Raw genomic sequence first — 19,107 nt, 5'->3', positions numbered from 1 at the left:
TTAACAAATTAATTAGAGCACCACTCAATGTAAGGCTCGCACCACAGCTGCCATAAATTAACAGAATTGATAATTAATACAATAATTTTTTATGTTGTTATAATAGTTAATCCACCTGTGTGTGCAAGCTCCTTAATGCTAAAACACAATTCTTGTTGTTTTCCATGAATTTTTAAATTTACCATTATACAAAAAAGCAGAAAAATCATTTTCAATTAAGATGCCAAATTACAGGCACTTACGTGCATTCCTGAACAGAAAAATTAGTTTTAGCACTTGAATTTATTCTTGAGTAATTCTGACTTCTCAAACATGAATTCAGTTTGCTATTTGCCTAAAAAATAATAATAATAATATAATATTTATTTATAAATGCGTTTTTTAAAAAACATGTTCTTTACTTATTCTTTTGACAGGTGGTCTAATAAATTTGTATTGTACGAGTCTCCTGTATTATACAATATACATTTTTGAGTGTTTTATTTATTTGTGTAATTATGAATTGGATCAATTCCAATATGGGCATTAGAGGTTATCCAGTCGGTCATGTATAATGAGCTGCACTTGGCTCTGGACCTGGGATTTAATATAGTGCTTATTAAATAGAGAGAAACTTGGCACTGCATAATGTCCACATAGACATTCACCTAACAGTGTTTACAGGATAAATGCACACATAAATGTTTCATGGGTTTCTTCAGGGACATGATTAAATATAGTGATTGCTGTTATGTCATTAACATAATGGCTTAATTATCACGTATAATTTGTGATGAATTAAGCAGCTTTTTGTTCCACGGTTACAGAGAGAGTGCCCAACGCCACATTGCCCAGATTAGGATTTTTAAAAGATGATTTAATCATGAGTTAAACCGATCCAGTTTTACATGAGGGATCTACAGATCTCAGATATACAAATGCGCACTGATTTCTAAGAGGCGGGAGAACGGCTGCTTTTACAATAGTGTGGCTTCATATCAGGCTTTATGACAAGTGCGTGACACAAGGGCAGAGAAAAGGATAGGAAGCCTTGCTGTCGGCTCTGCCCACCTCGGCAACCATCTGTTTGAAAAACATTCCCTGGGATCTGCATATCCATTAAGAGCTGCGAGCACTTAATCAGCCTCCCTCAACTTCACCCAGTCCAGAGGATGTCCTGTCCATTCAAGTCTCTGTAATCCTCACTGTTGTCAGATGCATTTACTTGCTCGTACAGTTTTCAGGAAACAGTGTAAGTTACTGCCTGGTTTGGTTGTTGGAGGGGTGGGAGGGATGTTATTATGTTGCACTTAAGACTGTGATCCTAATAAAATGGCAGCTTAAGATGGCAAAGTCTTAAGATGACAGGATTATAAAGATTTATATATAATCTCTGTTGAGTGTTGATTCTACCACTGAAATAATTAGAACTTCTTTTTCATTTTATTGGTTATATTCATCCAATTGCAGCATAAAATCAGAAAACACGTGATTCTGTAATATCTGACTCAATTTTAAGTTAATGCCATCTTCAGCTGTTTTCTTAATTTCAACTTTACATTATAGTTTAAAGAAGTTACGTCATTCCTTACATCATAGTAAATTATATCCTCATTTAAGGTCCCTAGGTCTTGTCGTAGAATAACCGTAATGCACATAATATTTAGTCAATGAAAAAAACAGAGGCACTGCAGTTCATGGTGCTTCTGGGGTACCCCTGATGGTGCTGTTAATGGGAAAATCTGGTGTTTGATAGCTATATATTTTTAAACTCAGATGAAGGCTGGAGGTCAAAAGGTGATGTTTTTTATCCTCTGTGAAATGTGTTGCTGCCCACCTTTATCCAATATGTAACTGAACAGCTGTTGGAAAATCAGATCTCACCACATGCCCACAAATCATTAACAGTTTTCTGCATTAAATTTGAAGAACTTGTGAACAGAGAACAAGCTATGTGATATTTCACATTCAGTCCCCTGTTGCATCCCTCTAAACTTCTAAAGATGAGTGATGTTTGAACAGATTTGTTTTTTTTCTAAAACCCTCTGAAAAGGTCACATTTGTAGAAAATCTCAAAGGTACTGGATATTATATGAAGATGAATAATAATATTTTTTGAGCTTTTTAAAAACCGTTGCACAAAACAAAAACTCTTGACCTGGGTTTCTAGTGACTACGCCAGAGATTCAGGTAAAACTCTCCCCACAGGCTATGTGCTCAGTCCCGTTTTGCAGATCCACTGCACAACATTTTTCCCCATCTTGCCACTGTGTTTCAGCTAATGAGTGGGGGGTTGTTTAGACAATGCATCTTGCAGCTCTTATGCTGCTGGTTTACTGGTACAGGAGAAAATCAGTCAACACTAAAACTTGGAGGTAAAATGAAACTCTTTAACTTGTTTGTCTGGGACGGGTTGTTCTATGTACTGTCCACGTTGCAGCACGTGTCATTGCACAGGATGCAAGGTCCTCTTGTCCTTGTATTGTGTTTTTTTGTGTGTATTCCAAAGTGGCAGTCGACCCGTGCCTGAAACAATGTCACCAAGAAAAAAGTCCCATTGATTTAACCGCACAACTCATCGCCTGCATGCTCTTCAATACTAAAAACTGATTTACTGCGATTATAGTTTCTGTGAGCCTGATGATGAGTTTAGATGTTAGGATACATGTAGAGAGAAAATGGAGGCTTGCGTAAGTTATTGGCAGCATGGCACAGAATGATAATAATCCTATATGAAGCATAAAATGTTATCTGTTTTATCAGGTTTGTTTTTCTGACTGCGACAGACTCACTGAATCAAGGATCATTCTAAACATGTCCAGTTGCACTTGGAGTATATATGTGCACCTTGCAAGAAAAAAAAAGATTATCATAAATATGATTATAAAAAGTAATTATGTGAGCTGTGCAATCAGGGAACTTCTGCCCCAATATAATTAAAGATTTTGTGGATGAAACAACATTTACAGTCTGAATTTCGGACCTCTATGAAGAGAGGGGGGATTTTTCAGAAACCCTGGACTGCAGCAGACCAAAAAGGTTCATTTAAGCAGTGCTGCAGCTCCCTCAGAGTGCGTTAAGGTGGCGCAGCAGTGAAAGGGTACGTTGGAGGCTGCAGATTCAAAGCCTTGGACTGGCTCTGTGCTGGTAAACAGGAGAGGTTCATCTTAAACTCTCTTGCCTCCCTCATCAACTTACAGTTCTCGTTAATGCATTTTACCTGCCACTGGAGCAGGTGAAAACAGGAAGATTACTTGTTTACTGTGGGCACTGCTAGGGTGTGAGGCCATGCAAACGTAGCAGTGCATTACATGCTCAGTGAATCCTCCCTGCAGTAAATATTCATGGTTCAGTGGTCTGTCTTACTCTGAATATTTAATGACTCAATTAGTAAACTAAAATTTGGAAAGATTCGCCCAATACCTGAAAAGCTGCATGGCCGTTGATGACACCACCCGCCAACATTTTACTGCTGTTGTTTTTTTCTTGCTTTTCCATAGCCAATCTTTTAATTTAATTTATATCGTGTCTGCAGATAGCGGATTTTCAATGTCAAATGAGTGGCTCGAAGCAAGGGCAGGCAGCCACTTGTGAGGACCGGGCAACCTACAGACAGAAGAAAGGGGAAATGGAATTCCCTATGCATAAAAGACTTGGCGATATCAAATCTGATCTGACTTATCTCTTTATTGTAGTCTGCCTGGCTTTGTTCCAAATCGCTGCCAAGTGTGCATTCTCATTGTGAGGACCATTTTTGCAAAACAAAACCTCTATTTTTAACAACTCGGCCCTACAGTTACAATAGCAAGTGTGAATTTAATGCTTAAGTGAATCTTTCACTTGCCCTTTCTGTACAGCATGAAAGCTTCTTTTCTTCTTCTTCTTCTTCTTCTTTTCTGGTTAATGCAATTCATAAAAGATGAAATGATGCAATTTATGGATCAAAATGAGTCCATCGTTCAATCTCATTGATGAGTTTTGTCTGCCTTCGATTTTCAAGTAATCTGCAGTTTTATATTTATGAGTTTGACATTCATTATAGTGTTTTTGTCCATTACTGGATCCTTCCCTTTTAACAAAATTCAGAGTCCCTCTACTCGTCAGTCTGTGTCTCAGTCTTGGCTGGATGAGTAAATAACAGCAGGTGCAACGGAGTCTCATAGAGGTCAGGGGTACAGAAATGCAGTGTATAAACATGCAGTCTACTCACAATATAATATCCCGTTGCTGTGATTAGATGATAAATTGAAATTTTTGGTTGATGTATGAATGGAAAAAGCACGATTAACTATTTCTACAGCTTAATTTTGTGCCAAAAATCATAAGCAAGAAAAAAAGTAAAAGCATACAGTTTGTCGGTATTTTCCCCAGCACAAAACTATAAACCATCTAGATCTTACACACAGAGATCTGGTGTCGGATTTGTTGAAAAGGTTGTACAGCGCACACCCTCTGGAGCTCTCCAGGGTCCTGATTTGGCAGCTGAACTTCAAATTCGGGAGTTACAGCTGTTATCGTTACTGTCACTGGTTGAAACCATACTCAAAGCAAGCAAACAGACAGATAGCAAAAAAACAACAAGCCTCACCTTCCACTTCATCCTCAGGCAGGTTAACAGGGGTCCGGTAGGTGAGGACATCTGGAATAGTGCAAAGTCCCTTGTACATGAACCTGGTGGTCACAGCACGCACTGGCATTTCTGCGAGGGAAAAGCAACAACTGTGTCTCGATCTTCATATAGCCTCGCTCTCCGGAGTTTTGACAGACCCTTTGCTACTGTCCTTGATCTTTTAGGCAAAAGAAACTCAAGCAAATGAAAGGAGGTAAACCTTCCCTCAGCGGAGTTCAACCTTCCTTATTGTCGGCGAGTGCAGAAAGCACGAGTAAAATCACCTCGACTGAAAATGCAGATTGTAAATCGCGGTTGGTTTCAGTGCACAGCCCCTTGCAGCGTGTTGTGATCAAGACACGAGGCGAAAAGGCAAATAAAATTGGCGTGTAAAACTTTTACTTCATAGCTTGTTGAGCAAAGCGACAGTATGTCTAGAGCCCTAAATAAAGCCTCAAACGAGCAAATATTTGGCTTATATTAAAGTCAAGATCCAAATCAACGGGATAAACAGGCTAATTTGCAATTCTTCCAAAGCTCCTGCATCACAGCATTAAAACGAGGAAAAGAAGCACGTAAAAAGAAATGGGAGAAAAATTCTACCCTAAAAAGATAATTTACCTATAATGTTTCTTACTGATTCCTATAAGGAGTCTTGATCTTTTAAATAGTCTGTTCCCGGTATAGTCTGCCTCACTTTTATTCCCCGTTTCGGCATCTTCTTTAAAAAAAATTTAAAAATCGACAACACAAGATAAAGCAGCAGCGCTGGCGTGCTGATCCTATCCGGTAAACGAGGCGGGAAACAAATCTTGTAACATTCTTTTTTCCTGAAGAGCAGCTTGAAGGGAATCCTGGGTGACCCCCTCTCATGTGACACAGACACGGTGTATAAGGCTGTGATCCTCTCTCTCCAGCTCTCTGCTTCAGCCTCAATTGGTTCTCACAAAGCAGCACACACACAAGCACCCGTGCACGCACGCTTTCACCATACTGCCACCGCCTCCATTAAAGCGCAGCCTGTGACTGCTTCCAAACTGCCCGCCTGTAATGCGATTATCTTTATTCTTTGTGCTCGGCAGTCTGTATAAGTGCTAACACAATATAAAGGTCTACATGTCTAACAGTGAGAATGGAGCAACAAGTGTGGCTTTTGAGCCCAGTCAGCCTATTGTGATTTGCATTTTTTCTCATTTATCGCTACACCGATCCTGGGAATAAAAAAGTGAAAAACTGAAAGTGAAAAAAATATCAGGGAGAATTGAAGCGTGAATTTAGTGAGATGCAGAATATATTAGGGAATTTGGAATAAATGCCGTGCTCGTTAGTGAAGAACAGTTTTCTTTTGGAGAAACAGACTTTGAGAATAGCTTATGCATTAGTGACTACAAAGCTATCTTCCTGCAGGCGGTTTGCTTAGTATAGCAAAGATTTGGAGAAGCGGTTGCTGACCAGAAGGTAAAAAAAATCCCTCCACCAACACTTTTAAGACTCTCTAATTCATCTGGTGGTTTCTGGTGGCTGTTACACTGAGCATGCAGGAGGCAGCATGCGTTATGCCCAGGCCAAAATGTTGAATGCGCAGTTTGCTGTGCAGTTTGCTCATGGGCTGGCAGTGCCTGCGTTAAAATGGCACGAAAAGAAAGAAAATAAATGATCAAAGAGTTGAAGCTGTGAAGCTGGCCTGAACCTGCAGCAAACACGGATCTAACTTCTTAGTCTGAAAAGTGGAGGTATGTGAAATCCCATACACTCATACACGTCTATGGTTTTTAATGGTCAGCAGGAGGCGACTCCACTTGTTACAAAAAAGAGGTCGTAGTGTAGGTAGAAACCTGTGACAGTGACAGGTCACTGATCTGCAAGCATAAACATAGTAAGTTAAATGGTGGTGGCAAGGGTGCTCAAGGTGGTTCTCGAGTTTGTGTGACTTTGTCTAATGGGTGCTGCTTCCATTGCTTATATACAGTCTCTGATGAAAGAAACAGTCATTTTTGCACTTTACTTTTGTGGATTCCTGAGACAGGGCCTGTGGAGTGGCAAAGGTGGGGGTTATCATTTTCAAAAAGGGTGTGCTGCATTTAAGAGTGAACCACACTACTCAGTCTCCTGAAAGAGGCAATTCCAGACAGCTGGAAAGGTTTGCCTGTTGAGGCTTCACATGCTTTTGTGGAATATAAGAACTGATAATACCCTAGCAGCACCTGTGGAGTGCATAAAGGAGTATGGGGTTCGGGCCTGCTGTTATGGGCCTTGTATAATCTAAGTTAGAACTGTCTCTGTGCTCTTGGCACAAGGTGAAGCACTTTTCCAGAAGATGGACTCTGCCAGTCTCCAATCCTCTTGTTATATTCATGGACAGGGTATAAGTGTCTCAAGGTGTAGCTGAGGTGGCGAGGGTTTCTGTTTTGGAACCACAGAATAACATCCCTGCTTTCTGCAGATGATGTGGTTTTGTTGGATTCATCGTGACCGTCAGCATGTAGTGGAGTGGTTTGAAACTGTGTGAAACAGTCATTTCAGCCATTACATCCGCAGCAATGCAGGTGTTGTACCGGGGTGTTGTGTTGAAGAAGGATCTTTTGATTTCCCAACAGCTGGACTGATAAAATAGCCTAACTCATGTTCCATGAGATTCTTGTTAAGCAGACAACAATAAAAGCAAGAAAATGTGTTTATTCCCCCAATTATGAAACTATTGACTGAAAACTCTGAGTTTCACTATGTCAGTATTTAAAATGACCCAAGCTCCTGACAGCAAGTCAAGAGCAGCAAAAGTCATAGCTATTAGCTACCCTTTAAAGAGTTAAGGGGAAATCTGAATTTGTTAATGACCAAAGTATCTTCCTGGCAGTGAGCACACAGAGAGGACTACAGGCAGCACACATTTTTGATTGTTTAAACCTGAAACAAAGAAACAACACCCCTCCCCCCAGCTCTATTTTTTGTTCAGAACCGGCTGTGTGACTCACTGAAATATTATGAATGTTCAGTGCGATGCATCCAGATCCACAACACAAGAAAACACAATCATTATCCACCAAGAATTCCTGCATCTTGAAAGATGACGCCCTGCATTAGTATCTTTCCAACCTGGTTCACACCAGATAAGTGTGGTGTGTGCTGAGAGAGCTGCATGTGGTTCCACTGGTTGGTTCTTCAAGGGTTTAGAGGACTGACAGGTCTATTCCCCTCTGAATGTGAAGGGATTGTCTCTCTCTGCTGCACCTGAGCCTCCCGCTGCCTCAGTGTGCAGACAAGCAAACTTCGTAAAGCCTGAATAACAGGCTTTGTTCTGATACTCAATATGAGGGATATGTGATGGCTCAGTTTCTGACACCTAAATCATTTTAGAAATGTGGAACCACGTGGAGAACTGCAGCACACACATATAGTACAATCATTTTATACTAATCTCAGTAATATTTGCTGCTCTTAGACAAACAAAAGCTTCTTGAATTTAAAGTAAAACATTGCAACAAATGATAAAACGCTAAGATTCCACCAGTTTTAAAAAGATAACCGTTTTATCTATTTAAGCATTTTTTTAAAATCTCTGCAGGTACCTGGAAAATCTCTGGGAGCACCTCAGTCTCTCTCACTCTCCTCACACATACAGTAAAATATTTTGTGAAATAGGTTTGTGAGAGTCGACTGCGCATTGCAGTGGATGGCCATGCAGACATGTGAGGCTAAAGTGCCTCAGAGGGGGGAAAAGGGAGCAGTGGCTGTCATCCAGCGTGTGGGTGCCTGGAGAGGAAGATCGAGCCAGTGGGGCATTTCCACTGGTGGAGAGCACCTAACCTGACATCCGTCCCATTATTAATAAATTAAGTGTCAGGGATACGGGAGGAGTTGTGTGCAAATGGAAAAATAGGAGGCAAGAGACATACCTACGGGGGCTGACATCCAGGAAGCCAGGATGGAAGTATTCCTCGCTACGAAGAGGAATATTTTAAATGGCAAGGACTGATTCCCTCAGTCCATCCTGATTAAGGTCCCAGACAAACATGGCAGTTAGCATTAGGATCAACTAAATACACAGCACCTGTATTATAATCATATATATTTAAGCACATACATCTTATTGTGGCACTCTCCAGGCACAAGCTTCATATCTCCCCTATTCATTTTTTCTGCCAACACTTGATAAGATGTCGACATATCTCGAGGTTACATTGCATTTTAATTACGTGTTATCAATATGTGTATTTCTCTCTTAGACTTCTCTAACAGAAGTTAGGCGGTTGCACAAAAACAGAGTGACGTATTTCAAGCATTTCTTATGCAAAGGCTAACTGAGCTCAGGCAGATATTTCCATGTTAGCAGTCGCAACCTGATGAACAAATGACAAAAAGTGGGGAAAACCAATTTGTTTTGGGAGTTATATTAAAGAAAAATTGTCATCCCTAAATTTTATTTGCATATTCTGAGTGTGAACGATGAGTTAATAGTACAGAGTACTGTCATATATTAATATCACAGCATTCCCGTTGGGTGGCTGTGGCTCAGGAGGTAGAGCGGGTTGTTTACCAAGATACTGAACCCCAAGTTGCATCCATGTGAGTGTGTGCATGAATGTTAAACAAGGTGTAGAAAGTCTCAGTTAGAGTAGAAAAGTGCTATACAAGTATAAGCCCATTTATCCTTCAAGATTTATGGTCCACATTTCTTCGTACTATTATGTGCTTCTATATAAGTTTTGAATTAAAGCCGGTACTTTAATGTTCGACATAACGTTCTTGCCAAAAGCTCGATATGAGTAGTATGACGTAACTGTTCACTCATTCGTTTTTGTCAGCTTGATAAAACCGAGAATTCACACCACATTAGTTAAGAATGAGACAGCATTATTTAAAATACAAATTTTCTAAATCTAAACACACCAGAGGATCTAAAATTGAGACATTTGTGTTTGCTGGCCTTTTTTTCTATTGATCTTCATGATGATTGTAAAACATACAACAGGCAGTAGTGCCCATTGCCTTTACTTTTCAGGCTTGATTATTTGGTATTCAATCATTCACATTTTGTCCACCGTTAAGTTCTGTTAAGTGCTGAGAGACATCTGTCTGTTGACTTTAATGGGATTTTGTATTTATCTTAAAGCAAAAACATGGGTTATTTAAAAAAAATCAACAAACCGGAACAGTTTTTCCCTACATGGTAAATTCAATCTCTCAGGCTAACAATGCAGAAAAAATCCCCAAAAATCTCATCAGTGACACCTACAGCAACCCAATTTGCTGTCAAATATTCATTTGCGATTATTGATTGCCTTTGTAATTGACTGCAGAACCTTTGGTTTTGGAAACGATGGGGTCACACCATGACGGGCTTTTGTGTGACCAGAATCCCATCAGATCTCCAAGAATTACACTAGAGAAAGCCGCTGTTCCCCTTTGTTTTCTTTTTTTTGTGGGGAGGGGGCTGTTTATTCAGTGAAGAATTAAATCATGTCGGTGTTACTTACACTGCCCACAGTCACGAATTCAAATAAGGGAGGAAAACCTCTTAAATACAGAAAATGAACAAATCACAGGAAGAGCAACTGCTAGACGATGGGTGTTGTCTTCAAGTATGAATACAGACACAGATTTCAAATAAAATGTATGTGATTTTTAAAAAATAAATAAGGACATCCATCCCCTTTGGCTGAAGGAGCACTGTTACACAGCTAAAAACACGGGGGCTTTACAGATACACTGCTTTCATTTTTTTTTCATATGAATGGACTACCTGGTGTATTTTCTGGCTCTGTGTACAAAGACACCACAAGTCTAGTCTCTGGTATGTTATTTTGACACACACCCTGGTAAATCCCAATCAAAGCATTTACAGCAAACAAAGAAAAAGTGCAATAATGTTGGTATCTTACTGCAGATTAATATTATATGAATAAAAGGGAAGCAGACAGGCAGCAAAGGATGCCCGTTTTTCTTGTTTCATTACCAGGAAACATATTCGTAATGATGTCAGAGGAGCTGACACGTCTCTTAATCTTCACTTTCCTTATTTCTGGATGGATGTGGTGCTCCCCATTAAATTCGTCTCGGGTCACCTTATCTTCTAACAGTGAGGATTCCATCAAAACGTGTTCATTAAGATGTTTTTCTATTGTTTTTCTTTGTGAAAAGTATTGAAAAATGCTCTATCGTGTGATTTTAAGCAATTTCTATGATACTGTTGTCCCGCCACCCCCCCCTATTCTTTTCAACATCGAGCTCCGTGAGCTGCAGGTGTAACTGGCAATTAGACACTGGCATATACCACGGGTTGTAATGTGCATTGATTCATGAATATTTGATGGTAAAATGCATTATCACAATTCACATTCACCATAAGCGCCAGCTCTGACACGGTCAGCCTCCCCGGCGCTAATTTGTCCTTCATTCGGTCAGTCTGCACCACGCTCCTGTTTTTATATGAACGCGAAGGGTCGACTGCACTGGCCTGTTTGAGGACGGTTATGACATCATCCTCCTGTATAACATGTTTAATTAAAATGTGTTGACAGCATGCAGTCCTTGAATACAGTCATGTTTTGTACTAGAAGACATTAGGCCACACAACAACACACAGAGCTTAGAAAATAAATTGACTCTTTTTTTGGAAACGAGACGTCTGAGACGTTTGGATGCTGTCTGCGGTCTGTTTGCACTGCTACTGTAACGTTCTCTGTTCATGCTTGTGACAACAGATTATGATGGAATCCTTAAATTACCTGTTGCTGTGGCAGATGGCACACTTTGTCATTAACATCAATCGTGAGAATTCTTCAGCATCCTGATAAAATATTCATCAGGCAACTTCATGACCAATAGCAATGTAATTTATTTCATCTCACACCGCGTGTGGGCTAAATGAGGACCAGAGGAGCACGTAAGACTGCTTATTGAATTTTTACATCATCACGTATTCAAGTGATGTATTAAAATATAATGAGAACATCAATTGCTGTATAGCTTTCTGAATATCTCTTACAATACAGTGCTGGATTGGTCAGCATCGGTGCAAGACCTAAATTTTTGGTTACGATTGGCTGACTGCCATATTAGTGGCTTCCTGTAGTTCTCCAAGGAAAGGTCAAACTATGGGCTAGCAGAAACAAACAGAAAGTCCTTTTTTAACTAAAACAGTCTGGACACAAAAAGATGGAGTGCTCTTTACTTTCGTTTTACAAAACATAGAGAACTGAGATCAAAAGTGTCAGCCTATACATAAATAAAAAGAGCGCAAAAAAATACACAAGAAAAGATATACACTGATCGGGCAACAACAGTTAAACCACTGACAGGTGAAGGGAACAACAGCTCATCTTGTTAGCATGTAATGTTCTGTTCTGCTTGTTACCTTGACATGTACCACTACCTAATCACTGCTGCAGACCACTCACAGCCCCCATGTGGCAGCAGCACTTCCCCAGCTTAATATCAGACTGCAAAATATGCTCAGGGATGGCTTTAGGATCATGACAAAGAAATCAAGGCCTTGATCCGGCCGTGAAACTCCCGAGACCGCCACAGCAACCCCAATCGATGGAAGCTCCACCCCGGATCGCCCAAAGGATCTGCTGAGGAGATCGGCACCTATTAGATATGTAGTTTTAATGTTGTGGCTACATCGGCTGCTCGACATATTTTGATATGCTGCTTCACTTTTTACTGGTATTTTTGAACCTCCACCAGCTATTTAAGCCGGTCCTGGACAGCAGAAACTGACCGACATGACAGAGTTTAATATTCACTCTCCTTCTTTAGATCTAAAGGTGACAGATTATGCTTTTATACTGATAGAATCTGATCCTTTCTGTGTGTCTAAAACAGCAACATGCCAGCACAGAGAGTGCAGTGAGTCAAAAGACAAATTCTTTTTAGATACTGAAGCTAAGAAGAACTTCTATCTTTCAGGCTACACATACTCAAGTTAAGTCCCATTTTTAGCACATAAACAATGTTTTTTCTGTTTTCGTTTTTTTACATGATTACGTGATTTTTTTTCTGATTATATGATAATGATTACACTTTGTTTATCTAAAACTGATTCTGAACCAAGTGTATTCAGTCCTTATTTTTATCTGTTGAATATCTTGAATGTTGAAATAGACTCACAGGCAGTTTCCTGGTCAGCTGAGACTTATTTCATGACAAAAAACAAACAAACAAAAAACGCAGACACGAAATCTGAAGTTGATTAAAAACTTAATTAGTGGCCAAAACAGTAACCTGGTACATTTTTAAAAAGAAGGGATTCACACACCAGCTCAGCAAGACCATAGAAAATAACTAAAAGTACATGAAGACAGATTTATTTAAATTTTTGAGAAAAACAGAAGAAATACTCCTGTGGAGGTAGGCACATCATTGTCAAGGTCTTACAATCAATCATTCTGTTTTCATGAATGTGAAAACAGAAGATTTACAAACTGGTAGGGAATAAATCTGGCCAGAAAATATCTAAAAGAACCTGCATAGCGCTGAGAAAAATTCTGTGGACAGATGAAATCAAGATGAGTTTGTACCAGATGATGGGAAAAGGAAAAGTATGGAGAAGGAAGCATACCAGATATGGTGGAGGAAGTGTTATAGGATGGGCATGCATGACTACGAGTGGGATCGATGATCATGTGACTGCTGATAGGAGTAACAGTTCTCTCTAAATCCACAGCACCGTGCTTCACAGTGCAAATGGCTAATTATTCAAAGCATACAGGAAAAGCAGCCCAAGAGTTTCTCAAAGCAAAGAAATGGGATATTTTTCAATGGCCAAGTCGGTCACCTGCTTTCAGCCCAATAGAGAAGCTCTTCAGTTAAAGACCTAGCACAGCATCTCAAGTAAGGAAAAACAGCATTTGGTGTTGTCCATATTTTCATGCAGTTGTTGACTGCACAAGGTTTTCATCCAGATATTAATAACAGTCCTTATACTGAAAATTATATTCATTTGTTGAATTAACTTCAAACCTCTCAAAATGGGAGTTTATGCTTAAAAATATTTTATTATATTTTATAATTATTTTTATAACTATAAAAATAAAATTCCTAAACAGTTATTATAAACTTTTTGTTAAATCTGATTAAATTAAAGGTGAATGTCTGCACTCCAATCATATCTTGATTTTTCTGACACTAGCAGATAAAATTAGATGTTATTTCTTTTCATTCAGTAAACGGTGGCACGGTGGTTAGCACTGTTGCCGCACAGCAAGAAGGTCCTGAGTTCAATTCCAACACCAGGCCGGGGTCTTTCTGTGTGGAGTTTGCATGTTCTCCCCGTGTTTGCGTGGGTTCCCTCCGGGTACTCCGGCTTCCTCCCACCGTCCAAAGACATGCAGCTTGTGGGGATAGGTTAATTGGAAAATCCAAATTGCCACTAGGTGTGAGAGTGCGAATGGTTGTCTGTCACTGTGTGTTGGCCCTGCGACAGACTGGCGACCTGTCCAGGGTGTACCCTGCCTCTCGCCCTATGACAGCTGGGATAGGCTCCAGCGCCCCCCGCGACCCTGAAAAGGATAAGCGAATGGATGGATGGATGGATGGTGAATGTCTGCACTCCAATCATATCTTGATTTTTCTGACACTAGCAGATAAAATTAGATGTTATTTATTTTCATTCAGCAAACGCTAACTGCACGTCTTTGGACTGTGGGAGGAAGCCAGAGTACTTGGAAAGTGCCCACACAGACACAGTTAAAACATCCAAACTCTACAGAAAGGCCTTAGCTGGCTGGTTAAGTTGAACTCAGGGCCTTGTTGTTGTGAGGTGACAATATTATCCACCGCAACCCTCTACTCCCAAAGAATTCAAAAAGTTAAGCTGCCAAATCATGTATAGGATGTATCCGATTGTTCTGCATATCTGTGACTGTTGGTGAATGATATTCTCATGCTGGCTGCACAAATCTGCAAGTATTTGTCTCTCCTCTACATTCAACATGTTATATCAGGTCACTTTGTTGGGAGGAAGAAGTAAATAAGTTCCCATTTAAACTGAACCTTCAAGTTCTACACCAGACAGCACTGCTCTTATCATGGTTTCTTGAGGACATAGTGCCGCTGCTATCTCAAGACTGCAATCCTTACCCCATCTATTTAATCCCACAATCAGTGGTACATGGTCACTGCCACCCCAGCAGATAAAAAACAGCCTGACAGGTTGAAAAAGGTTCTAAAGGGCCCTTCATGTTCAACAGTGAGGCCCTAGTGGAAGATGGCTCTCTTCAGAAACATCTGGAGAGGATATATAGGGAAAAGAAGCTCCGTCTTTAGTTATTATTGTTTTTCTTTTACCCTTCATGTAGCTTATTAGAATGGATACAGTAAGTGGATATTATACCCACAGAGGGAACAACATGAATAACCATTTATTTCGCATTTGATATGAACAAAGATCTCATGCTGCGAACCCCCAATAAATTGGTTTGTGCTGCTTTTCATTTCCAACTGGAGCTTAGTTTCCCATCTGTTACCCTTGGACAGATACAGGAATTATCCAACAGAGACTACAGGTTTCACATCATTTTACAGATGACAGAAGACACATTTCTCCCCTTTCTTGTAAAACCTTCAGTTTTCTTTGTACTTTCATATCACACTGGAGCATTACTTTTTTCATAAAACCCCTCCCCGGTTTCATTTTGAGCCTCTGCATAATGTCTTCTTTCCACAAAGCAGCGTTAGATTATCCTGTCGATAAACATTTCGCCAGCAGCACAAGTTATTGGACTTGAGTGGCTGCACTTGAAGTCCATCGTCTTCATTCGCTGCATCTAACAATGAAACATTAACAGCAGTTAATAACCATTGCCAAGAGTGAACATTAAGTGCACATTTATCACGTACTCTGAATACAAATATATAGTTCTGTGGCTTTCACTTAACATAAATAAATAAATAAATACACAAATCCTCCTGCAAGATCTATTGTGTTAGTCTGAGCCCAGGATAAAATGGCAGACTGCACCTCGCTGCTGGAAAAAGTTTAGTTCAGGCTAATCCTTCTTTTCACAGATAAATGTCATAGATAATAGAAATAATCGATGCATATGAACATAAACACCAGCAGTAGTGTGCACAGCGAATTCTAATAATCATATTGTTTACCCATTTGGTTTGCAGGTATTAAGCACAGTCCCTGTTTGTGTGTTTAAACTGCATTATTTGTGACTCTTGGGGATGACATGCTGATAAGTTTTGCTCTTTGTTCAGTCATGGAAGCCTTCTGGCAGGTCATTAACCACAGATAGGGGCACGGTGGTCATATGGCTCACAGTTCACTATACACCAGGGGGTGCCCATCAGTCAGGATACGAGGCACAGCGGAGTGACAGATGCTTGATGGGTGATGACACTAAATATGCTGTCATTTGGCCGGAGACTGGAGCCAGAGACAGTCAGCGGGCCTCGTTAAATGGCAGAAGTAGCTTTGGCTTTACATTTCCTAATGGAACAAAAAAGATTCTGGATTTCACTTGAGCATTTTCTCAAGCAAAATCTCTGCTGTCTTGTAAAGAGTAATTAAATTTCTCAGAAATGAAATATTACTCAGAAGAGAAGGAGAAAAGGAGAAGCTTGTCTTTTTCTGCAAGGCTTTTATTATATAGGATCCATGGGTGTTGTAAAATGTGGAGGGCTGCACTCTATACATGCTCCTGTAAGCAAGGTCGAGGATAATGGATCTCTTTGTTGCTTATTCTTTAGTCTTTTTGTCCACTTTGTTTCCTCGTACCTACGTTACCTTCTGTCCAAATCTGTGACCTTGAGCCTAAACTGTTAGCCCTTGGGGATCTTGTCTTGCACTAAAGTCAATTATGTTGCGGTAATGCATTATGTTGGGTAACATTCCCCAGACGATCAGTCATTGTCTGCACAAGCTGGTTGTACTGGCTCATCCTCCTCATCTACCATTCCATTACAGTGCAGGCCAGGTGGGGATCTGTATAAGGGCCATCCCTGTTTCTGACAAGGTCATCCTGCACTGCGAATGGGCAGTCCCAAACATTTACAGCTCTGTGACTCAGGTTCAATCGTAGAAAGTTTTCATCTTTGCAGAGGCGCCTCTTTTACTCAAATACTCAATAAAGGGTTCTCTTAAAATTTCTGATGAGAATAAAGTGCCTAAAAAGTAGATGTCTTTTTCATATAGAGTTTGAAAGTGACTTTATTACAACATGTTAATGAATTCAACAGTAGGTCCTGTCTGTTACACTTAATAATAATATCACATGCAGCCAGCTGAGTGGGGTAAAGACAGAGCAGAAAGGGAGCATTTACACAGGAGCATTATGAGTCTGGTCACAACAGCTCTTTGAAAAGCAGGATCAATACCATTTCTGTGACCAATTTTACAGTTCTCTGGGTCACTTGCCTGTGGAGTAATAAAGCTGTTTCTCCTCACATCCTTCAGTCTTAGCTGTACCGTCACTGGTGGCAAAATTAAGACAATATGTTTGTTAATCCCTTGGGCACACTTCCTAGTCTATAGCTGATCAGCTAGCTCACTGTGACTTAAAGAAGATATTACTCTTTACTTTTTGTGAATAATAAGCCTTTTTTCTGTCACAAAATACATTCATACATCTTACAACAGCAGCTGCAAGATAATCTAAATCTTAGGGATATTTCTTTTTTACAGTATCTGTTTGGGTCAGGTGTGGTACCAGACACCACAAGCTCTTGATTTTAATCTTGATGAATCATTGCTGTCTCAATGCAGGGCGTTAGAACAGATGGTTGTTTGTACAGGGTCGGTTCGGTCGTCCACTATGCCCTCATGCCATGCAGTATGGAGTCAGCTGACAGCCAATCACCATCACACGAGAGGAGCCGAGATGTTGCAGTCTGTCCTTGGAAAAGCCAAGAAGGTGAACCAGATGTTAAAATACATATATTGTGGTTTTGTAAAACTATTGTCTCCTTTAAAGGGTAAAACAGCAATAATTAATGATTATGTCCCTGTATTTTTCTCTGTGTGTTTTCCATGTACATACACGTTACAAAACTGTAGCTCATATAAAAAATGTTGTTTTGTTAACACTGTCTTTGCAAATCCTTAATTAGGTTTAAAAAGCTACTAAACATATTTGTTAGGCCTTAAGGAGAGACATAAAGCGTTGAGAAATGTAAACAAAGCTGTCTTTGTTCATGCTGAAAACTCTGCAGGGGACTGTTGCTTCTTCATGGTGCAAACCCTCTGGCTGGATTTCTTAATGACATAGCAGATGCACTACGTCCAATCTGAAGGGTTTGTAGAACCCAGGGATTCAGTGATAACTGCCTTCTTCTTGTCAGTATGTCAAATATAAAACAGACAACTGCGAGGGGGTCATTTAGAGTTTACCAAGATGCTTTTCCAGATTGATGAGTTTAAAGTGTGAAAGAAAACATTTACCACTGTGCACCAGCGTATTTGTCCCAAGGATCAGTTTTAATGCCCATATGTTATAGCATACCTCCTATATGAGTGTCAGGACATATTCAGGGTTGGCAAGATTGTGCTGACTTCCAACAAAAAGATTAGATTGGAAGTTTCTTACAAGATGGACTGAAAGCCATTTACTCTTCACAAAATGTTTGTGATAATGTAGCACACACGTCAGCACTTTTGAGTAAATAGAAATAGGAAGCTGTAACTGACATTTTTTAGGGACGTAAGCACTTTGGGGAATTTCCTCCTTCAAAAGCATGCAAAACCATGGGATGATGTGATGATGTAATTCGGCAGTTTTGCAATATTTTTGTGTGTTCCTCTTTTTTGTGCGTTTCTCAGGAATTGCTAACATATTGACACAAACTGGTGCTGTGAACTGGAGGCAGACTGTGGAAACTGTTGTGTTCGTAATGCTCAAAAGCACAAAATATTTTTTACAGTATTGTTGAAGGACAACTCGCCTATGATTTCTCGTGTAACTGTATGAAATTTAAAATGGACCTAATATTCCATCATTACAAGGTCCTTCTCATAGTTAACGCATTTCTAGGTGGGCCATCTCTGGTTTTCCCAAGGTAAACGTGCACAGTGCAAACAAATACATCTCATCTGCATAGAAAAGAACAATTTCTGACCATTCTTCCAGAAGCGCATTTTTGAGGTCAGACACTGATGTTGGACGAGAGGGTCTGGTTTACAGTTTGTGCGCTGGAGTCATGTTGGGACAGGAAGGGGCCATCTCCAAACTGTTCCCACAAAACTGTGACCATGAAATTGTCCAAAATCTCTTGGTATGCTGAAGCACTAAGAGTTCCTTTCACTGGAACTAAGGGGTTGAACCTCACTCCTAAAAAACAACAACACAGGATAATCCCGCCTCTACCAAACTTCACATTTCACACAAGGCAGTCAGATAAGTGCTGTTACCCTGGCAACCTCTAAATCCACACTTGTCCATTGGATTGCCAGATAGGGAAGCATGATTCGTGGCTCCAGAGAACATGTCTCCACTGCTCTAGAGTTCAGTGATGGCATGTGATAGGTTTGTAGCTTGAACCTATTCGCTGGAACGTTAAGGACAATTTGCTAC

The 19,107-nt window shown here is 40.1% G+C and overlaps 1 protein-coding gene across 1 annotated transcript in view; it reads right to left on the bottom strand.

The window, feature by feature from the left end:
• The window catches only part of cabp7b (calcium binding protein 7b), a 25,832-nt gene extending 20,242 nt beyond the window's left edge, over window positions 1–5,590 (bottom strand). Inside the window, exon 1 of the mRNA XM_005934689.3 lies at window positions 4,568–5,590. Coding sequence (XP_005934751.1) covers window positions 4,568–4,676 — 109 coding nt within the window. The 5' untranslated portion in view covers window positions 4,677–5,590. The remainder of the gene's footprint in view (window positions 1–4,567) is intronic.
• Between the last annotated feature and the right edge of the window lie 13,517 nt (window positions 5,591–19,107).

Source organism: Haplochromis burtoni, unplaced genomic scaffold, assembly GCF_018398535.1.
Source record: "Haplochromis burtoni strain Fernald_Lab_line unplaced genomic scaffold, NCSU_Asbu1 Contig_182, whole genome shotgun sequence".
Classification (NCBI taxonomy): Eukaryota; Metazoa; Chordata; class Actinopteri; order Cichliformes; family Cichlidae; genus Haplochromis; species Haplochromis burtoni.
Note: the sequence above shows the minus strand (reverse complement) of the source record. Positions and strands in the feature narration are given on the sequence as shown.